This window comes from Tamandua tetradactyla, chromosome 18 (genome assembly GCF_023851605.1).
Source record: "Tamandua tetradactyla isolate mTamTet1 chromosome 18, mTamTet1.pri, whole genome shotgun sequence".
Lineage (NCBI taxonomy): Eukaryota > Metazoa > Chordata > Mammalia > Pilosa > Myrmecophagidae > Tamandua > Tamandua tetradactyla.
The window spans coordinates 23,733,654-23,757,631 of record NC_135344.1 but is presented as its reverse complement, the minus strand read 5'-3'; the positions used below and the strand labels follow the sequence as shown (position 1 = coordinate 23,757,631).

The 23,978-nt window shown below is 40.9% G+C and overlaps 1 protein-coding gene across 3 annotated transcripts in view; it reads right to left on the bottom strand.

The window, feature by feature from the left end:
* ALPK2 (alpha kinase 2) overlaps nt 1–23,978 on the bottom strand; it is a 155,471-nt gene that overhangs the window by 113,892 nt on the left and 17,601 nt on the right. For 2 of the 3 annotated variants that reach the window (XM_077135352.1, XM_077135353.1), the window contains exons 2-3: nt 18,816–18,943; nt 13,873–13,990 (exon numbers count right to left, since the gene is read on the bottom strand). In XM_077135352.1, the coding sequence (XP_076991467.1) occupies nt 13,873–13,990; nt 18,816–18,924 (227 nt within the window). In that variant the 5' untranslated portion in view covers nt 18,925–18,943. Of the gene's footprint in view, nt 1–13,872; nt 13,991–17,847; nt 18,036–18,815; nt 18,944–23,978 lie in introns of those variants that run through there. The other variant, XM_077135354.1, reaches the window with a different exon arrangement.

The following is a 23,978-nucleotide window of genomic DNA, read 5'->3' as shown; positions in this document are numbered from 1 at the left end:
TGGTCAGGCAACCTGGTTCCACTTTCAAACTCTTATGACCAAGAGTGACCCTGATAAGCTGTACCTAACAAAGCACAGAAGACCTCAGGGTAAAAATAGTTTAACATTTACTTGCTAAGTGCCAGGCACTGTTCTAAAAATCTTATATGCATTATCTCATTTAATTTTCACTCAACACTGCAAGGCAGATACTGTTATTCCCATTTTACAGATGCAGAAACTGAGGCAGATAGCGGTTAAGCAACCTGCCCAAGTAAGAGGTAGGGCCAAAATTTGAACCTGAGCAGTCTGACTCCAGAGCTATCTCCTGAGACCACCACATACTGCCTCATAGATGTCATGAATCTCTGACTCTTACTTAATTGCCCCCTGTCCAACCCCCTGGCTTGGCCCTAGCCTGTCCCACACATGGCCAGGACACCATCCATATTTGGGGAAGGATCACATGAGCCATCCCAGATCCAAAACCCTCCCAGGCAAAGCCAGTTTGGGTCATCTTGGGTACAGTGTGCTCTGGAGAGGTTCTGGGAGGATCCAGAGCTTTGGCCTCTTCTTCCCAAATGAGCTGGACTCAGGCTGAGGCCTGGGCTGATGTGTCAGGAGCTGAAGGGGTGGAATGTGCTGGGACTAGTCCAACATTGATAGATTGAGAAAAAAGAGAACTGGAGAGGGCAAGCCAGGAAGTCGGGGGATAGAGCCTGGAGGCAGGCAAAGAAGAGGCATGGGCTCAAAGCAAATGATTGTTCACAGGAATTCTTTGGCAGCACAAGAGGAGGCAGGTGGGAGGCAGGGGCAGGAGAAGCACAAAGGTGGAGGGAACTTTGATGGGATGTCCTTGGCTGAGGGCACAAGAGGGGTGAAGATGACCACAGGAGCTAGGCTGGTCAGGACAAAGACTGATGTTCCCAAACTAAACCTTGCTCTTGGTCCTTCAGGCCCAGCCCTACAGAGTTGGTGAACTGCTCTTCCCTGGAACTCACCAGGTCTGATTTAGTTCCAGCTCTGCCCCTAACTCAGTGTCTACCTTTGTCAGATAACTTCTTTATGATGTTCATCTTTAAAGAGGATGTTGATGCAAAGATCTCTAATGCTAAAATGCCATGATTTCTACACCAGTGAGACTACATCATCCTCACAAAGGTCTGACTTTGATTCCTGTGACCATAAGCAGGACTTAATCCCAATTGGCCCAAGAACTTCCGTGATGTTACTGGTCTGCTGCAAGTTCAAAGGTGTTGGTAGAGTAACATTTTGAGAGACATTCAGCCCATGTCCAATTTCCAGTGACTTGTGTACTTTTTACTGGCTGTCCCAAGGTCTTGGGAAGGGCTCTTAGATCTGCCTGGCACCTGCCCCAGACTCACCGATGTTCTTGGTGAGGTCAGCACCCTGGTGGGAACAGCCTCCCGAGTACTGTCCCCAGGAAAAGCTGAGTGGCCCACAGCCCAGCTACTGTGCTCATTGACTCCTTTGAGACACTTACCTACCAACGTCACCACTGTAATATGGTGATGGATAGTGGACACTTGGCAGAAGACCTATTATTACTTCTGGGACTAAATGAGAGTTTCTCGTCAGACCCTCGGAACTCAGGAAGCAGCATTCCAGGTGAGGTCTGAGGGATGGCAGTGACGCCTGCCTGCTGAATTCATTCAGGAAGAATGCTGCAGGAACCTATCCCAGCCACGTGCTGGGAACACAGAAGCCTTCTGGGTGTCGGCAAGTCCTACCAGTCATCCTTAAGACTCATAACACCTACTTAAGCTCACGGGAACACAAAGTTCATAAAACGCTTGCCAACCTTGGATGAGAAGCCAAGTCTTAGCCAAGACAGCAAAATTCAGTCATCTTTATTTCTTCCCAATGATTCCTTGATCAAGCATGTTAATTATATATCACCCTCCAACAGGGAAATAGCAGAGAAGAAATGCTGCCAAACTAAGCTACATTTCTACCCTCCAAATTATTCTGTCCGTTTCCAAAAGTATACTTTGGTATGGGGAACCTGTTTGAAGTGCACAAAATAGCTGTTTTGTTTTTTTTTTGAGTATCCTCATGTGTCAATTTAATCCCCACACCAACCCTATAAGGCAGGTACTATTATTATCCTGTTTTATAAGCGAGGGAACTAATCTATAAGTAACTTGCCCAGGAGAATACAGCTGGTAAGAGGTAGTTCAGGGACTTAAATCCAGACAACATGGCTTCAGATCCTTGCTCTTAATGGTGGAAATAATATCATGTTCTTTGCAAATGCAGTTGATGGTGACAATTTTACCAGTAGCAGAATATGTGCTTTGAGGTGTTTCAGGAGATGTTTTGAACTAATTCACCCATACTGACTTGCTCAGGCTTATTCACAACCAATAACTCATGTTTTTTAGGTGTTTAGCAAAGCATGTGGTGATCTTGTATTGAAAGAGGCTGATGGTTCTCCCAGGGGCCAGAAGAAGCTTTTGGCTAAGACAATGAACTCCAACTCCTCTCTGCCTGCTATAAACTAGAAAGGCTTAAGGAATGTAAGTGACCCCAGGGCCCCTGGGGTCTGTCTGTTCCACCTGGATCAGAGTAATAACTGAGAAAGCCAAGAAGACATCATTGAATGCATAGATATCATGTTCTAAAAACAATCCAAAGAGAGCTGCAAATATAAACATGTATAACAAATACAGCTAAAACCCTTTTTTCTGAATAACTGCCCTCCTGTTAAATATCCTTTTTTTCATCTCCAAAAATTCTCAACTGATTTTACCATTTTCACAGCTATTCATATAAAATCAACCTGGCTCTAAACACCACTGGTATCATAAGGCAGGACATTTGCTGAGTGTTTCTGAGAACATAAGGCTCCTTGAAGCTTTCAGGAAGTGGGCACTGAAGGTAATAACAAGTGAGACTTGCTGCACTTTCGTGTGCACTTTTCTGAAAATTTTGCTCGAATAATCTTATTTAATCATCAGAAAACCCTATTTTACAGATGAAAAAAACTGAAGCACAGAGAAAGTAATGGCAGAGTAGGCAAAACAGAAAAGGGGGGCCTTAAAGGAAGGACCTAGAGAATTTTATCATTATTTACTAACATATGAGGCCTGAGGACACAAAGTAATAGAAATCTCCAGCCCCTGCCCTCTGGGAGTATATATTCTAACTAAGAAAGGAGGATGTGTACCAAACAGCTATTAGTGGTTTTATGTGATCAATATTTAACGGGCACATGCTGTGGGCCAGGCACTAGGTCCTGGGGAAGCAGTGAACAGTCCTTTGCCTTCAAGGAGCATTTGGTCTAGCGGGGAGACAGCCAGAAGCCAAATGGCATATAGTATATTCAACAAAATAAAACTGGGGAAGAGATAAGAAGATGCTAGGGGCTGATGTTTTATTTAAGGCAATGAGGGAAGGCTCCTTGAAGGGGTCATAGTAATAGGAGGGACTCCAGGAAAGAGCAATCATTTTCAGGAGCTGGAGATTTATCCAGGATGGACCTGGGATTTGGGAACCTGTGCTCTTCCTTGAAGGACTGGTGGCCTTAGATAAGGACTCTTTGTGGAGAGACAAAGAGCTTTCCAGGCAAAGGGAATGGACTGGGCCCAGCGCTATTGATAACAGTGAGCCAGTCCATCTGACCATCAGACAGCATGTGTGCAGGAAGGATTGGGAGATGAGTTTGGAAATGCAGTGTTTGTGAAAAACTGGAGAGGGAAAGGCCATTGCTGAGTTTGTCCCCCTCCTCCACACCCACAGCCCTGGTTCAGGCTCACCCTCCTATCCATTCTCAGACTGCAGGCAGTGATGTTTTTTTTTAAAAAAAACCTGCCCATGACCTTCTGCAGCCTACAAATTCCTTCTGAGACTGGGCAACAGTTCCAGGATAAGATGCACACTCCTTCAACGTTGCACACCTGGCCCTTGGGTCCAGCCCCAGCCTGCCCTCTGCCTTGTTTCCTAATGTGCTGCGGTTCCTCCAGGAGGCCTCTCCCCCCACAGGCAGTACTCTCATCCTCTCCTCCCTCCTCACACGTCTCCTCGATCCACCTTCTCAAAGCTGACTCCCACCATGTCCACTCAGGCTCACCGATGGGGCACTTCTTCCAAGGAAACTTTCCTATCCACCTCAAGTGCAATGAATTGGGTCACCCAGGGGTAAAAAACAAAACAAAACATGTTCAAGCCCTATCCTCTGGTGCCTGTGAATGTGACTTTATTTAGAAATAAGATCTTTGCAATTGTAGTCAAATTAATATCAGATCATAGGATATTATGATTAGGGTTGGATTAGGATGGGCCTAAATCCAATGACTGGTGTCCCTATAAGAAAAAAGGAGATGGAGATTTGGACAAAGAGGGAGACACAGAGAAGAAGGGCCCACAAAACAGAGGCAGGAATTGGAGTGATGCAGCTACAAGCCAAGGAATGCCAAGGATTGCTGGGAGCCCCAGAGTCTTCCCTAGAGCCTTCAGAGGCCCTGCTGACAGCTTGATTTCAGACTTCTAGGCTCCAGAACTGTGAGAGAATACATTTCTTTTTGTTTTAAGCTTCCAACTTTGCTGTAATTTGTTACAGCAGCCCTAGAAAACTAGTACACCACCACAGCCCATCCCCACCTCACCAACCCACATCAGATCTGGCTTATATTCCCCTTCTCTGCTCTCCCAGGATATCTTCTTTCACCTCCACATTAGCAAATGCTGGGATTATTGTCTTTTCATGTGTCTGTTTTCTCCACTGGACTGTGAGATCACACAAAACAGGGGCTAGTACATGTCTTAAGATTCTTTGCATTTCTTTACTTAAAACCGTAACTAGAACACATTAAGTGCCCTTGATGCTTGCTGAATAAACAAATGGATAAAGAATGAAAAAAAAACAATAATTCTATAGGCAAGGGGGAACTGTAGAAGGTTTATTTTTAGCTTGGGTTTTTTTGCTTGTTTCTTGGAGTAAGAGAAAGACATTTCAAATTGGCGATTTAGAAGATTAATTTAGGTGTTAGAAGGATGGGAGGGTATAGATGACAAAAGCTGGCCAGTAGAATTTCTCCCACCAGAGCATGCACACCCTGTTGCAATGTGACTTCATTACTCCACTCTTCAGAGGCAAAGAGTGCCTCTAAATCTGGCCTGGCCTGGTGACCTGCTTTGATCAAGAGGATGTGGTGGCATTGCTGTTGTATTAGTCCCAGTGCCTAGGCCTGAAGATACCTTGCAGCTCTGTTATCTTGGAATGCTGCCCTGAGATGGCCTAGGAAGGAAGCAGTCCAGCCTGCTGGAGGATGGGAGCCCACATCGAGGAGGCTGGTGGAGCCATCTTTTTCATTTTTAATGCAATTTTATTGAGATATATTCACATACCATATAATCATCCAAAGTGTACAATCAATGGTTCACATTATCATCATTTAGCTGTGCATTCATTACCACAATCAAATAAAAATAAAAAAGAACAATCCATACCTTTTATCTGCCCCCCACCCCCTTTAAAGGGAGTGTCAGTCACAAGGTTTTCACAATCACACAGTCATACCATAAAAGCTATACAGTTATACAATCATCTTCAAGAAGCAAGACTACTGGATTACAGTCCAGTACTTTCAGGTATTTCCTTCTAGCTATTCTAATACATTAAAAACTAAAAAGGGGTATCTATATAGTACATAAGAATAACCTCCAGAATGACCTCTTGACTCTATTTTAAATCTCTCAGCCACTGAAACTTTATTTTGCTTCATTTCTCTTCCCCCTTTCTCAATCCCACAATCCCAGTGCCAGGCTCATCCCTGGGAGTCATGTCCTACTTAGAGGGGAGGCCAGTGAGTTCACCTGCAGAGTTGGTTTAGAGAGAGAGGTCACATTTGAGTAAGCAAAGTTCTCTGGGGGCGACTCTTAGGAATAATTATAAGTAGGCTTAGCCTCAGTGAAGCCATCTTGGGCCTCCCAACCCAGCCAGTCCTGAAGCTGACTCAAATAGTAAGACGAGCAAGCAAGATTAGCAGAGCATGCACAAGCCAATCCACGGAAGCAAGAGAATAACAAACTGCTGTTGTTTTAAGGCACTCAGTTTTTTTGGTGGTTTGTTAAACTGTTACTCAATCTTAGCACTGTTGGCATTCTTTGTTGTAGGGGGCTGTCCTGTGCATTGCACATTGTTGAGTAGCTACCCTGGCCTCTATCCACTCCATGTCAGTAGCCCCAGGCATGACAATCAAAAATGTCTCCAGACATTACCAATGCCCCTGGAGCTAAAAAGAAACCTAGGAAAACTTCATATTGTTTTTCCTTCAAAATCTTGAATAATAAATATACACTTTAGAGCTGAGATGGGAATATGTTCTTTGCCTCTTGACCTGTAGATGCCCCCTAGGTGGTGCGGATGAATTCAGCTGGTATTTTTGGAACCAGCACAGCATTACAGACAAAGCTGACCAGTCTTTATGCTGAGTTAGGGGAATGATGGCTTTTTTTTTTTTAAGAATAATACGCTCAGAGGAGTAGATGCGTAGATAGGCTTGTGACGATGGCACAGCCTTCCTGGCACTGTCCCCTCCAATGCCCCCTGAGCCTGGCCAAAGCCAGGCAGCCCACTCTCCTCAGGTGGCCCACTTCTCCCTCCTTCCACCTTCCCCTGGCCTCACCTGTAGCATGTGCTCTTGCTCAGCCCAGCAGGGCAGGATTGCGGACATCAGATGAGAACTCCTGACTGCGGAAAGGGGTGTATCTCTAGGGGTATGTTCCTGGACAAATTTTAACTTGTGGCTTTGCTACCTTTCTTTGTGTTCATAATAGACCACAAGTCCCCATCTGTATACACATGGTAGCGACTTACTTTCATTTTGAGGTAGAAAACATCTATTTGCACTTTTCTCCCTCCTCCCAACTCTGGGGGGAAATTTTTTTTTTTCAAGCTGCAGCACATACCACGTGGTTATGATTGACGTTTCTCTTCTTTTGAATGTATTCTTGGCTTTCCATTTCTCTCTCCTGCCCAGCACACGTGACCAGCAGTTACATAAGGTCACAGCAGCACTGAGCTCTCCCTTCCAGGTGTTTCTTTGGCCCAAAAGTCCCAGTTTCATTGGATTAGAGTGGAATGAAGGGGAGAATGCCAAGGTTGCGGTGGGAAAGGTGCTACTAGGGTGCAGAAGGAGGGAAACTCAAGCATTGGTGCCTTTTAAAAACTCCCCAGGCACTGTTAATGTGCAGCTACAGCCCAGAGTTTTCCAAGATCATTAGCATCTGGCATATTTACTCCTCAGCAGAAAAATACAATCACGTCTATTATATTGTCCTATAGACCTCCCTTGTATTGACTTGACATTTTTTCCCCAGGAAGTGGACTACTTTTCAAAATGGCAGGTCACAAACTTAGGAAAGATAGTTCCTGTCACATTAAATCTTGAATTTTTATGGAAGCCCACCACCTGTTTTGGTGTTTTTTAGGTTTATATGAAAATATTAAAAGAAAATTGTATTTAAACTATTTTTTAATATTTTTATTGTGAAATATAACATATATACAGAAAAGTAATACATTTCAAAGTACAGTTTAACAAGTCCTTACACAGAAAATTTCAAAGCATAATATGAGTTACAGTTCCACAATTTCTAATACACTAGAAACTAAAAAGAAATATCTATATAGTGATTCAGTAGTCAGGATTGTTTGTTAAATCCTAACTTCTCTGTTCCTTCCTCTCATTTGATCCTTCTCTCAATCTTCAGAGATATTTGGGCAATGACATTCTAACTTCTTCATTTGTAAACGGGTGTCAACATCGTAAAGCAGAGGAATGCAACTGCCTAATGTTCTAGGAGAGCCTGGTACCTCTAAGTTTCAGGACTTATTTAGCATAGGAACAATCTGGAGGTTTTAAGTTTCTGAAAAATAAGCTTAGTAAGTAAAATTTTTATAGAGGCTTAGAGACTTGCATTTTCTTTAGGGTTTTCAAGAATATTGTTGGTTGGGTCTTGGCATATGGTGGCATTATGTAATATCTGGCTGAAGCTCGCGTAAGAGTAACCTCCAGAATGACCTCTTGGCTCTATTTGAAATCTCCTAGCCACTGAAATCTTATTTTGTTAAATATCTTTTCCATCTTTTGGTCAAGCAGGCATTCTAGATTCCAGGATGCCAGGGCCAGGCTCATCCCTGGAAGTCCTCTTCCAACATTGCAAGGGAGGTTCACACCCCTGGAGTCATGTCCCACATAAGGCAGAGGGTAGAGAGTTTATTTGCAGAATTGGCTTAGACAGAGAGGCCACATCTGAGAACAAAAGGTTCTCTGGGGGAGACTCTTAAGCATGTTTATAAGTAGGCTTAGCTTACCATTACAGAAATAAGTTTCATAAGGTCAAGTCTCAAGATAGAGGGACTGGCTTATTAAGTCGGGAGTCCCCAGTGCTTGAGAGAATATCAGGAATTTTCCAGGTGAGGAAGTTTAATTGTTCCATATTTTTTCTGCAGTCCCTCAAGGAACTTTGCAAATGCTTTATTATAATCTGCCCCAAATACTCTGGACTGTATCATGGTATTATATTAAGCCATATAGAATCATCAGATCTCATTCTCAACGTGAGGCACCATTTAGGTATTTAGGTTGTTTAAGCAAACTGGCCGGACTGGTTAAGTTAGCTCGTGTGCTACAGAACATTTAAAATTTGGACAGAATAAACATCTCTTTCTTTGGTCTCACACAAAAGTTGAAGTTTTAAAATACAGACAATATCATCCTATATGCTGTATTCTGATTTACCTTAGTCCCAACCAGATCAGCTTCTTTGATATCTCCAATTGAAATCTGATCTCTTTCTCATCTTCTTTAACAGTTGCTATATAGAGTAATGCTGACTTTCAGCATTACTGAGTCTTAGGTGTCACACAGGTACTTACAGATCCAGGAAACTACAAAGTTATACACAAAAAGCACAGCATCTTAGAATTTAGAAATAACCCTTAAAACTACTGTGGAATAAATGTGACTACTGTAAGAGCTTACAATCTAGGCCCTAGTTTTCTTATAAGCATTTTCTAAATGAAACCATACAATATTTGTCCTTTTGTTTCTGGCTTATTTTGCTCAACCTAATGTTCTTGTACTGGTTTGAAGCTATTATGTGCCCCAGAAAAACCACGTCCTTTAATCCTCATCCAATATTGTTTGGTGGGTATATTGTTTCCATGGAGATATGACCCACCCAATTGTGAATGATAACTTTTGATTAGACGGTTTCCATGGAGATGTATCTCCCACCCATTCAAGGTAGGGTTGCTTACTGGAGCCCTTTAAGAGGGAGCCATTTTGGAAAAAGCTTTTGAGTCATCAGAGCCAACAGAGACCACAGAGCCAGAGGTTATTGGAGATAAAGAAAGAAAATGCCCCTGAGGAAGCCACTGGAGAAGCCTGGAGAGAAAGTTAGCAGATGTCCCCATGTACCTTTTCAGCTGAGAGAGAAAACCTGAACATAACATCACTGGCTTTCTTGAACCAAGGTATCTTTCCCTGGATGCCTTAATTTAGGCATTTTCTAGCCTTGCCCTAATGTGGACATTTTCACAGTCTTAGAACTGTAAACTTGCAACTTAATAAATTCCCCTTTTGAAAAGCTGTTTCATTTCAGGTATATCGCATTCTGGTAGCTTGCAAACTAATACAGTTGTCAAGGTTCATTCACTTCGTTGCATGCCTCGCAACTTAAATTCCTTTCTGTAGCTGCACAATATTCCATTGTATACATACATCACAGCTCTTACCCTTCTGCTCTTCAGTCAATGGACACTTTGGCTACCTCCATTCATTGGCTATCATGAATAATGCCACTGTACACATCAGTGTGCATATGTCTATTTGTCCCTGCTTTCAGTTCTTTCAAAGTAAATTCATGGTAATGGGATTGCCTAATACTATGGTGACATGGTATTTAGCTTCCTGTGGATCTGCTACATTACCCTCCAGAGGGGCTGTACCATTCTACTTCCCAACCAGTATTAAATAGGCATACCGCTACACCTCTCCACATCTTCTCTAGCAATTGAATCTTTCTGTTTGTTTATTTATTTCTGACTCGGTGGTTTTTGTTGAGGTATATTCACATACCATATGTTCTATCCAAAGTATATAATCAATGTCTCACAGAATCCTCACTTTATTGTACAATGATCCTCACTCTCAATTTTAGGGAATTTTAATTGCTCCAAAGACAAAAATAACAGATATACACAGTAACACATCAAATAAAACCCGAAACACCCCATATCCCTTACCACCCCCCAATTATTTACCCCAAGTATTGGTGTCATGCTACTAAGGTATTGCTGTTTAATATAGTCCGTAGCATGCAATAGGTAATTTTCCCATATACGACTATTATTTTGTCAAAGTGTCATACATTTGAAATAGTTTATGCAATAACTTGTATTTTTAGTGTTAATCAGTGAGATACATGACATTAGATAACCCCTTTCAATCATATTCACCTTCAATAGGCACTATTACTTATAATCCTAATAATGAACTATAATCACCTCTATCCAACATTTAAGATCAACCTTGTTAATAAGTTCATACATATTAGGTAACCACTTTCCCTTCTCTAGCTTCCATCTATTTCTGGGTCCCTGTTTCCCTGTTTTAGTTTGCCGATGCTGTCAGAATGCAACACAACAGAAATGGAATGACTTTTATAAAGGGATTTATTTAGTTACAAATTTACAGTTCCTCAGAGGAAAGGCAGCTAGTATTCATCTGAGTTTCTCTGTCATATGGGAAAGTCCATGATGGCATCTCCCCTGGTTTCTGAGTTCCAGTGGCTTTCCCTGGGGTGATTCCTTTCTGCATCTCCAAACATTTGGGTCTGAGCTCCTGTATGCTGGGCTCCTTCTCTGTCTTCTGACTTCTCCTTTGAAGTCTCACTCATTGCATAAGGCACTCCCCTTAGCGGACCACAGATGTAATCAGCCATAGATGAAATTCACATGCTGATGATTTTAAGTCTACAGCAACAGAACAACTGGGCACCATGACTTGGCCAAGTTGAACACCTGAACCTAACTACTACAGTCCTCTATATTCTACATTTTAAGAGTTTGAGTTTACACTTTCTAGGTGGTTCATATTAATGAAATTATACAATATCTACCCTTCTGTGTCTGGTTTACTTCACTTAGCACTGTGTCTTCAAGGTTCATCCATGTTGGTGCGTGTTTCAGGGTCTGATTCTTTCCTGTTACTGCATAGTGTTCTGTTGTGTGTGTATGCCACATTTTTTATCCATTCATCTATTGATTGACACTTGGATTGTTTCCATCTTTTAGCAATTGTGAATAATGCTGCTATGAACATCAGTGTGCAAATGTCTGTCCATGTCCCTGCTTTCAGATCTTCTGGGTATACAAGAGTAGGGTAATTGCCGGGTCATAGGACAACTCAAAATTTGGTTTTCTGAGGAATTGCCAAACTATTTTCCACAGCACCTGTACCATTTTACATTCCCACCAGCAATGACTAAGTGTTCCAATTTCTCCATATCCTTTCCAACATTCGGGGTTTCCTGATTAATAGCGGCCATTCTTATTGGTGTGAGATGATTTCTCATTGTGGTTTTGATTTGCATTTCCCTAATAGCTCATGAAGATGAGTATCTTTTCATGTGCTTTTTTAGCCATTTGTTTTTCTTCTTCAGAAAAATGTTTATTCATATCTTTTGCCCATTTTATAATTGGGTTGTTTGTCCTTTTGTTATTGAGTTATATGATTTCTTTATATATACTGGATATCAATCCCTTATCAGATATATGGTTTCCAAATATTTTCTCCCATTGAGTTGGCTGTTTCTTCACCTTTTTTGACAAAGTACTTTGAAGCACAGAAGTGTTCAATCTTGAGGAGTTCCCATTTAACAATTTTTTCTTTCACTCCTTGTGCTTTGGGTGTAAGGTTTAAGGAGCTACTTCCTATTACTTGGTCTTGAAGATGTTTCCCTATATTTTCTTCTAGAGGTTTTATGGTACTGGCTCTTATAGTTAGGTTTTTAATCTATTTTGAGTTAATTTTTGTATAGGGTATGAGCCCACTTGTTTTTGTAAATAAAGTTTTACTGGAACCCATCCATGATCATTTGCTTACATATTATCTATGGCTGCTTTTGTGCTAAAATAGCAGAGTTGAGCAGCTATAAACTGAGATTATCTGGCCTGCAAAGGCTAAAGTATTTGCTATATGGCCCTTTACAGAAAAAGTATATCAACTCCAATCTAGACAAACCAACATCAACAAAAAACAGCCATTTACCCATCCATCGTTTTAACAAATATTTATACTGCAGGCACTGTATCAGGTCTTAGAGATTGCTTTAGTGTGAAACAGAGAGGGTTTCTGCCCCTACGAGGACTGTTGTCTACTGAACTATCCTCAATCCTGAGCAATATATAAGCACCCAAAGGGAGGCCTAAGCAATAAGCTCAAAGGAGAAGAGAATGTTTGGGACTGGACAGATCCATGTGTAAAGAGAATTGCCTATGAACCTTAAAGGTTGATTCTAAGTTGAATGGGATGAAAAGGAGAGATGAGGAGGCCATGGCAAGGTTGGAATGAAAAGGCAGGAAAGTCCAAACTGTGATCAAGGGGAAGCAAATGCCAATCTGACTGCCTCACAGGTATACTGGGTGTATATTGGAATGGTGAGGAAGGAATGGCTTTATTTGTTTGCCACTTGTCTTCCATGCTGGACTCTAAATTTTGTGTGGGTATAGACAATGTTTGTGTTGTTCACCTCTATCCCTGACACTGGGCAAAAACCTGGCATATAGTAGCTGCTCAATGAATATTTTTTAAAGAATTAAAGAATGGTTGAATACATGGATGTCTGACATGTCAGGCTAGATGTTCTGTAAGCCAATGGAATCAAGAATTTGGACCACAGTGAAATTATCTCTCGATATTACTTTTAAACAAAATGATGGATAGGGAGATAAGAAAGCTAGCATTTATTGAAAAATGACAATGACCAAGCCCTACAAGCACAGACTGATGCCACCTTTTTATTTTAAAGATGAAGAAACTGAGATTCAGAGAGGTTAAATAATTAATCAATGTCACACCATCAGAAAATGGAAGTGCTAGAATTCAAACCTAAGTTTTACTTTTTTTTATTCTCAGACCCAAGGCCACTGGCTAACCACCATGCCTACCAGTCATGTTTATACCATGCTCTCCAGAACACTCAGGTTTCCTCATCGCCTCTGAGGAGCACCACTACCAATTCACAGCAAAGGAGAACAAGAGCACAGGGCCCCAAATGCTCCCCACCCAGCTTCAAGCAGAGCAGTTCTCATTTTCTCTGTTTTACATATCAGAGTTCCTGATTTCTCTGAACAAATAGTTCTTGGAGGAATGAAAAGAATCAGAAACCACTGTACTGGACCACGCTACTTCCTAAAATAAAGTCAAAAGATATGGTATGTAGCCTTAACGCAACCACCAATTTGCTGTGGGTTCATGGTCAGCCACTTCCCCTTCCTTTCATTCTTATACATAAAGACTGGATGACAGTGCTGAGATCCTATTATACTTCCTTAACTTTCCAGAGAGAACAAAATGCAATGAAAAGCTCATTTAATGAATGAAAATGGCTTTATTGCATTAAATAAAATCCTAGATAAGGTCATAATCCCATCAGTGGCAGCAAATTAGAGGAGTATAATTAGCTTCTGGGCGGATCTGAGCAGTCATTGCTGGATGCATTGGCTAATGGCTACTGATATCATCTAAAATTAGGATTCAGAAAGCAAACATGAGTCATCTTTTGGCCTTAGCTCATAGGAAGCAGCACATGACAGAATACAGATGTTCATAAACAGTTTACAGAGGCACAGCCACTTACCAATAGAGATGCAGCACATGAATATACTGGTTCTCAAAGAATTCATAACTGGAAATAATGTCGCACACACCAATGGCTTGACCATTTTTATACCAAGTTACCTCTGGCTTGGGCTGACCTGATGATAAAAAAACAGGAATATTCTTATATTTTAAGTGTTTTTAGAAAATAAAACCATCAAGCTATAAATGATGCTGGATAATAAGCAACAGGGATGACCATGATGGATTATGTCAGTTGGAGAACTGGAAAAGCTTCCTCTTCCTGATAAAAATGCACCATTCAATAAGCACTTATTGAACATATTATATACCAAAGAAGGTGTGTGCTGGGGTGGAGGTAAGGGATACAAAATGAAAAACAGCTGTCTCTAAGCTCAAGAACTTATTAAGAGAAATTATCCAAAACTTGGAAACCAGGCCAAAATGCAGATATTGTATCCTTTTAGTGTCACATGGAAGCAAGGGCCCTTTCAAGAACTATCTCAGGGAATGTACTCTGTTTCATTCAATGATTGCTGTTAATTAAAATTCCCAGACTTACATGTTAACATGTAAATTTTTATCCAATAGAGATTCAGATAATTCCTGTCTAGCAGAAAAGACAGCCCCATAAATTAAGGATTTTTTCCCTATGGGACATTAACCAATGTTATACCTAATCCAACAGTCTTATCCTAACATTCCTTTATTAAATTGCCTATACATACCTAGTTCATCAAATAGTCTTTGAGCAGGTCTTAATACTTTCTGGTTCCCTCTTTAATTAATGAATAAAATATTTGAAATGTTCATTTCATATTTTCATGAGAGTCACTTTACCTTTTTGAAAATTTGATGGTACTCAAAGTTGAGCATATGTTATGGTATGAAAAGAAAAGAAAAAAGTTGATTAGCAAATGCCATTTTCTGCCTGAGGATGAAAGAGTGTGGAGCCATGCATGTATATGACTGATGTCATCACAGAAATTGATGTACGCTTTCTCCCTTAGAAGGCATTCATCCTGGGCAGGCAACAGTGGCTCAGTGGCAGAGTTCTCACCTGCCATACCGGAGTCTTGGGTTCGACTCCTGGTGCCTGCCCATGTTAAAAGAAGGCGTTCATCCTTCCGTGGTGATTATTAATGGGATATGGTGCTAATGGGGTAAAATGGGATTTTTTTCTCCCTTACAGGGCAGAAGGTTTCCAGTGTGTCCCAAAGATCTTCCTCACTAGCCTCCAGGTCACTGAGAATTTACTGAAATATTCCATATATATTGAGAGGGACAGCCCAATATTTTGAAATAATATACCATTTTTAATTCCTCCCAAGAACATTCTTGCATTTCTGTCTTATTTATCACATGATTTTTTAGCAAGCAACCTCAAGACCAATATGATAAGAACTTCATGTTCTTCAATAGTCATAGAAGGGGAAAAGCTAAAGGAGATCAGGGAGTTAGGAGGATAAAATCACTGAGGTCTGTTGTGGAAGTCAGTTTGGCAGTTCCTCAAAAAGTTAAGTTATAGTATAACTTAAGATATACCATATAACCTGGCAATCCCACTTCTAGTTATATACCCAAGAGAACTGAAAGCAGGGACTCAGACAGATATTAGCATACCAATGTTCATAGCAATATTATTCACAATTGCTAAAAGATGGAAGCAACCTAAATGTTAGGATAAATGGATAAACAAAATCTGGTACATACAAAAGATGGAATATTCTTCAGCCTTAAAAAGGAGTGAGAGGAACAGATGGAACAGAACCAGCAGTAATATGATAGAAATAAACCTAAACTTATCAATAAATGTAATTAGTCAAACACCACAATTAAAAGGCAGAAATTTTCTCATAACACCCAACAATATGATGCCTTCAAAAATGCAATGTAAACATAAAGGCACAAATATGTTCAAAAGATAAAACCTAAATTAAAATATAAATATTAACAGTAATATAAAGTACACCTCAGAGCAAAGATTATTTTCAGGGATAAAGAAGGTCATTCTGTATCATTTAATGTGTGAGTTAAACAAGACAACGTAGGAATCCTAAGTGTTTACACAGCAAAAACAGTGCTTCAAAAGACATGAAGCAGGTGTGCATGGGTGGCTCAGTGATTAGAATGCCAGCCTTTCATGCAGGAGACCCGGGTTCGATTCCTGGACCATGCACCAAAAATAAAAAATAAAAATACAGGAAGCAATAGAAAGAAATGCAAGGAGAAATAGATGTATGAACAATTACAGTAAGAGATTTTTATTTCTCCACTCTTTTCATTAATTCCTGAGGTCAAATATATTCAGAATGGGTTTAGTCATTTAAATAGAGTAAAATCTACTTTTAGCACACTATATGACCTATTTCATAAATATTCAATGTGCATATGAAAATAATGTGTTGTCTAATCTTTTGCTGTATAGTGTTCTACAATATCAATTAGGTCAACCTGACAAATTACATTGTTCTAATCTGATATGTATCCTTAATTTTTATCTGATAGTTTTAGCCATTTTTATGAACCAATTCTTAAAACATATAAATAAATTTTCCATTTTTTCCATTTCTCAATTTCATTCTCTAAATTTTTACTTCATATTGTCATGCTGTTTTTAAGTTTATAAAATTTTTGTGCCATCTTGTGAGTATTTTTAAATGACATTTTAAATTGTACAGGTAAAAATCTCTATTAGGGAATTGGCCTCTAAATTAGATTGTACCTAACCGGTAAGAAAATTCTTTAGGGTATAAATAAGCCAGACACAAAAGATCAAATATTTTATCATCTCACTGATATGAAATAACTAAAATAAGCAAATTCAGAGTCAGAAGCAAGAATACAGGTTACCAGGAGTGAGGATGGGGTGGGGGTAGGGAATGGGGCGCTAATTCTTAATCGGTCCAGAGTTTCTCTTCAGGGTGATGGAAAACTTTTGGTAATGGCTGGTGATGATGGTAGCACAATATGGTGAGCATAATTAACATCGGTGAGTCATACATTTGAACGTTGTTAAAAGAGGAAATTGTAGGTGGTATATGTGTTGCAAAAACAAAAATTTTTAAAACCATCACCATAGAACTGTACAACACAGTGAACCCTGATGTAAACGATGGACTCTGGTTAGTTACAATCATAATAACGTTCTCTCATCAATAGGAACAATGATACCACATTAATATAAACTACTATGAATGGGGGTGGGTATACAGGAATTCTATTTTCTGCATGATCTTTCTGTAAACCTACAACTTTTCTAATTAAAAAAAAAAAATCAGTGATACTTGTGCCATGGGCAGGGCACCCTCCCTCTTTATGTCTCATTTCACTTGGGGTCTCCCAGCTTGGCTACTGCTGTGCTAGTGCCCTGAATGTGCTTTGGGGAAACTGTGGGGTGCTTCTCCCAACCTCCTTCAGGTAGGTGCCTGAATAGCCATTCCCCAAAGCCAGGGGCAGACACAACTGCACGTAAGCACATGTACTTCTCCGGCAACTCCTTAGCTGGGCCTCATTCAGGTAAATGATTGAACACCAAAACTGTGCTTCCCTGAAAACCATCTAGGAGGTTGTTGACTATAATTTATTTCTCTCTGTTCTTACCATCTCTGTACCCTCCACGTTTCAGTCTGTTTTTATTAGATTCCTTTTGAGATAGCACTTAACTGGTCCTTTTTTGCATATGTGACTTTTTAGATGTAAGTGCATAAAGAATGGCATGAGCTGCATCTGGGGATCTCATTCCATCCTCTGCAACTCGTTTTCCAATCAGATTCACCAGGGCTGATTGATTCTCCTGGTTTCTGATGGCTGACAGTTTTTGTTTTTGTGTTTGTTTGTTTTCTTTTCCGTTTGTGCTATATAGATCTGAATAATTAGCCAGAACAGAGACTTGCATGAGAAGTGGTAGGCTGTACCTTGTGGGTGGTTCTCTTTCCTCCTTCCACTGCCTGGAAACCTCACCCGAACCTCCTACCCTTGCTTTTGAACCTACCTGCAGATCACATACTGTAAGCCACCTCCTGATTGTTTCAGAAGTATCTGGCTAATGTGTCTGGGGACCAATAGCCAAGTTTAGGGTATATCCAAACTTTGGGGCTTCCTGGGAAAAGATGGAGGCTCTCCTCTGAATGCTCAAGGTCGACTTGTATCTCTCCCTGTGTCTGAATGACCACAGCAAGCCTGGAGAGAGAGAGGAGACTCAGTTCTGGACTTGGAATGACTGAGTAAAGAGTTACACACTCTAGCATGGGGACTGAAGACAAGATTTTAGTATAACTTCTGCTAAGGAAGTACAGACATTTTAGTGTCTGGACTTCGAAAAAGGGATCAAGGGAGAACTGCTGTCTTTCCTCATGCAAACACTGGTACCTCCTTGTTTTTGAAGGTACAGACATATTCCAATTATTTCTTGTTTTTATTGTCTTTTATTAGTAAATCCTTTTTATCATTGGGGTACCAATACTTCACCAATTCTGGATTTTTTAGTTATCCATTCTCTAGTCCAGGGGAATCCCAGTCCTCTGCTTTTGCTCTATGAGGCCCACTTTTCCTTAGTTTAACCATTTCACCACTTATTCACATGTGAAGAAGGCAAGCACTAGAGACTAATTTCATCAGGTTTTGGATAATGAGTAACTCAGTACTGAACAGAGAGTTCAAGAAATTGTCTGATGTGAAATTATTCATCTCATGACCCACGGGAAATTAAGAGTGGATTATCTGAAAAAATAATCTGGGTGAGAGTTGCCTAATCCAGAAGTGAAGATCACTAAAATGGACAGGAATTTCTCGAAGAAATCTTTTAGGAAAAAAAAAATAGTAGAGGATTTAGTTGTTCGATCCATATCTCGGAACAAACTTCCAAGTTACTTTTCCCAAACAGAGTTTTAACAATGTCTGTGTAAGCCAAGAGACCTGGGCCACAGGGAATTTTGGAGACTGATAAGCTGTGACGTTTACCAGATATTATACAACGAAGCTCAATGTCTGACTTCTCAGGAACCTTCTGGGAAAGCAATGTAGATAAAAAACAAAGTGTGTGCCTCCGGGGCTCTTCTGTATCTGTCATCCTTTCATGCCACAGGAATCTGAAAAATAAAAATTCCGACATCACCCTTTGTTCTGGGATTTCTCTGGCCTTCTTAGGAATCCAAGAAGCCAGGCAGCCCCACTGGGTTTACTTGAGGGGAGAAGCAGCATGGAGTGACTCTGTTGGTTTACTCAGGCCAACAGATAGGTTTAAAGGCATAGGGCAGGCTTTCGCATCCTGGGCACTACTGATGTCAGGGGCAGATGCGTTTGTGGGGTCAGCCCCTCTGCGTCGCAGGATGTTTAGCAGCATCCTCACCCCTCCCCCCTAGATACCATTGCAGCCGCTCCCCCACCCCCACCAGGACACTCAAAAATGCCTCCAGACATTGCCTAATGTCTCAGGTAACTCCCAGCACAGCCAGAGCTAAGGTCAGAGAGAGGACTCAGGCAAGCCACGACTAGTGCCACCTCCTCTCACTTTCTTTCTCTTTTTAATCAAAATCTTCTCATATTATTCTCAATAAGGTTGACACATTTTACCCCTGAAAGGAGGACTTTGCCTTTGAAAAGAGGAACTTTGTAAAACCAAATGAATCTCCAGAGGGGCGATATTTTTAAATTGGCAGCAACTTAAAAAGAAAAAGGAAACAACTCCTTTTAGCTTCAGACAGCTGCCCCTGGGGAGGGCAGGGATTGGGTTAGAATTTTTGAACATTTATTTATCAGTTCAAGTAGGTGTTAAACACCTGAGTAGTCACCAGGTATGTAATTTTGTTTAATCCCTCTTGAACTTCCTAAAAATTGGTTATAAATATCTCCTGCATCACACAGATGAGGAAGCAGAAGCACAGAGAGGTTCACTGTTTCTCAACATCACACAGCTCAAGTGGCCACAGCCCGGAGGTTGCCTCCATGGCTGGACAGGTTGTGCACTTTACTACAAAAGGCACCTCCTAGAGGTGTGCAGAGCGCAGCCTGCACAGACACGCAACATCCCAAGGCCTCAGGTCTGTCGGAGTCTCGAGGGCCCTTGTCACTCTATCACACTGACACAATGCTAGCCCCACACTACCAACGCACCCTTGGTGGACGACAGCCACAAACTAACCCTTTGTACAGCAACAAACTTGGAAAAGGCATTGCCCTCTATCTAAACACAGAGTCCCATTTCTCCTTATGTTGGTGAGTAGTTCTCGTACACCATAGAGCTCGGAAATAGGGACGAGCCACATGGCAGAAGGATACATTGAGCATGAGCTGGGGAGGGTGGATTAGAATCTGAAAATGATGAATCCAGGGCTGCCAAAGGCCTAAAATGGAAGTCTGAACTAGCTCTTGGTGGGACAGGCTGGGTCCCAATGGTCATAATTGGACTGTAGCACGGGAAACCTCTCTCCATACAGGTGTCAATAACAGCTTCTTAACCATCTAGAACCAACTGTCCCATCTTTCCTCTCACTTTTCCAGTTTATTTCAGATGCCCTGAGAGTCAGGATGCCAGAGACAAGTTCTCCAATAGCAGTTTAAGGTTTCACTAAAACTTAAAACCTGCGGAGCATGAAATGAGCAGAAGGAGAGGGAACCAGGGTAGAAGGCAGACAATATCTGAGGCCCTTTGCATCATTAGCAGGGCTGGCTACAGAGCCCAGTTGAAAATGAAAATGAGGAGGGAGCTCCTTGTTCAAATATTCCTAAGAATTTAAAGATGGCAAGAGAAAAGTATTCAACCCAGCATGGGCCCTTTTAACCCCGTCACCCTGTGTGAAAGCCCTGGCCACACACCTAAGAGGTCAGCCTGCTTGGCACACACAACCCTTCAGGCATTCTGTTCACAAACGCCTGCCCCTCCTCCCCTCCCAGCCGCTCTCACTGCTGCATTATTCACGTAGCATTTCCTTAATCTCAAGATGTTCTGCTTAGATGGAACGAGAACAGGCAATGGGGAGCTGATGTTTAATTTGTGCAGAATGTGTAATAAGTTTAATTGTGAATGTTTGGAAATAGATAGAGGTGATGGTGGCACATTACAGTGAGTGTATTAACAGTGATGATTTGTGGGTGTGATTGTGGTTGAAAGGGGAAATGTAGGGCCATGTATATCAGTAGAGTGAAAGCTAGAGATGAAACACGGGACTGTATAACATAGTGACCCCTCTTGTGGATGATGAGTGTGATCAAAAGTACAAACATAAGAATGTTCTTTCATCAACTAGAGCAAACATATGATACTATTACAAGGTATTAATATTAGGGTGATATATGGATAAATATATACCTAATGCAAACTGTGGACTATAGTGAATAGTAACATACAAATATTATTCCATCAATTGCAAAACAAAAATTATGCTAAGTGAAAGAAACCAGGAACAAAGTACTACATACTGTTTGACTCCATTTTCATAAAATTTAAATATAAATAAATGAATAGTGATGAAAAAAACTGCTCTGACAGAAATAGATTAGTGGTTATGTAGGGCTAGAGAAGGACAGAGGGTTTGAGAGGTGACTGCTAAGGGGCATGGGGTTTTTCTTTTTGGAGTAATGAGAAAGTTCTAAAATTGATTGTGGTAATTAAATGTACAGCTCTGTGAATATACTAAAAGCCATTGATTGGACACTTTGGATGGATTATATGGTACTTGACTGTGCTGGTTTGAAAGGAAGTATGCCCCCTAGAAAATCCATGTTTTAACCCAAATCCCATTTCATAAAGGTAAAATAATTCCTATTCAATATTGTATGTTTGAAACTGTAATCAGATCATCTCCCTAGATGATGTGATTTAGTCAAGAATGGTTGTTAAACTGGATTAGGGGACGACATGTCTTCACCCATTTGGGTGGGTCTTGATTGGTTTGTTGGAGTCCTATAAAAGAGGAAATATTTTGGAGAATGAGAGATTCAGAGAGAGTAACTCTACGAAGCAGAGAGTCCACCAGCCAGCGACCTTTGGAGATGAAGAAGGGAAATGCCTCCCAGGGAGCTTCACGATCCCGGAAGCCAGGAGAGAAAGCTAGCAGATGACGCTGTGTTCACCATGTGCCCTTCCAGATGAGAGAGAAGCCCTGACTGTGTTCGTCATGCGCCTTCTCACTTGAGGGAGAAACCCTGAACTTCTTCAGCCTTCTTGAACCAAGGTATCTTACCCTGGATGGATGCCTTTGATTGGACATTTCTATAGACTTGTTTTAACTGGGACATTTTCTTGGCTTTTGAACTGTAAACTAGCAACTCATTAAATTCCCCTTGTTAAAAGCCATTCTGTTTCTGGTATATTGCATTCCGGCAGCTAGCAAACTAGAAGAGTGACTACATCGCAATAAAACGGCTTAAAAATGTTCTGCTTAGAAATATGATGAGTCACTAAAGAAATAAAAAATCATTTCCAAAGTGCCTCTAGATGAGACACCCTAGCTCTATTGAACATCAGGCGAAAGTATATTAATTTAGAAGAATACACTGTCGTCCCTTCCTTAGGAAGACTGTGTTCTATAACAATCCAGTGCTCAGGCCTGAGGTTAAACTAATTTTCGTTAAGAGGTAGAAAGAACTGTAAAGTTAAAGTTACATTGTTTGCATCAAAATGGAAGGAAACCGCTTGGCTTGGGAAAGAAACTAGAAGTTTGGAGAGGAGTTTGAAGAGCATGCACACTGCTGGGATATGTGTAGAAAATTGGGCAAGAGAGATTGGGAAGAAGATTTTAAGAAATTTGGTTTTGTGATTTGAATTGGATCCTTTGTTGTTGTTGTCATTACTAATAAAAAATTTTATTTTGCATTTTATACAGAACAATCTGAAGTCTACAGTATGACTTGACAGTTACCCAGGAGTTTACAGACAGTTTGCTCTCTCAACAATGTGATTTGGGGATTGGAAATTCACACAAACAGAGGCAGGAGTTAGGAGGGAGGAAGGGGGCACACCAGGAGTATATTTCAGTCCTTTCTCAAGGAAAAAGCAGTAGGGCATTCTAAGTCACTAAAAACCTGTGAAAATGTAGCTTCTGAAACACTGTACTTTGAGCTCTTGGAGAAGAGATGGGAACAGGACCTTGATAAATAAGGGGTTATTTTCATGTAGCAGGGGGTGAAGACAGAGGCTTACTATTCTTAATGCCCTCAGTCCCAGGACCAAAATATTCAATGAGGACCATATACAATCTGAAATCACTGCCCTGTTCAAAAAAGAAGTGACAGTACCACTGGGGCAAAACCATGAAGGTATCATTCTGGTCATTCCCAAGTCCCTGTTCTATGCCCTACAGCCTATAAAAAACAAAAAAAAAGGAAAAAAAAGGGGTGAGAGGGAAGTGGCTTGTTTTCTGTGGAAGTATAATGCTCAGTTCACAGTAAACACTTAAAAAGCCAAATGACTGAGAAAGACCCCAGATCAGACAGTGGTTTATACAACCTAATGAAGAAGGTCACTAGTAGGGACCAAGAGAAACACCCAGAGCTTCTTCAAACTGAAGTGCAGCAGGTATAGAGAGTCTGAAAGGAGATGAGTACTAAAGTAATGGAAAAGAGAACACACACCAGACCCTGACTTTAGTGGGACAACTTTAAAAAGGGAAATAAAAATCAAACACTGGATGCTAGTCCTGACATGCCATGGCAGCTGTGTTCACCTAGTAGTATAAAAAGATGCCAAAGCCATGTCCAGCTAACCCATGGGTCCTTGCTGAGGCATGTTTTGTGTACGCAGAAGAAGGCAATAGGTTTTAGTACAACATGAATCCTATGGGAAGAGAAAAGGCAGAGCCCTGGTTTGCTGGCCTTCTGGGGGCTGGACAGAGAAGAAGAACCAAAAGCTCCAAAGTGATCACAAATTCTCTGTAGCCAGCTTTGACCCTGGTTAAAATAGGGGCTAGATTCCCATTCTAGAGATAGGGGTGGAGGGAAGGCCAAACCTGACCCATATCACCTGCATTAGTCCTGGTCAGAATTGGATCCTTTTGACATTGCTTAATAAAGGCTTGAATTGCATTTCCAATTATTTTGGTTATAGGGCTTTTTAAATTAATACCTTGTAATAGTATTTTGCATTTTATTCTAATTCGTAGAAGAACATTCTTAAATTTGCACTAT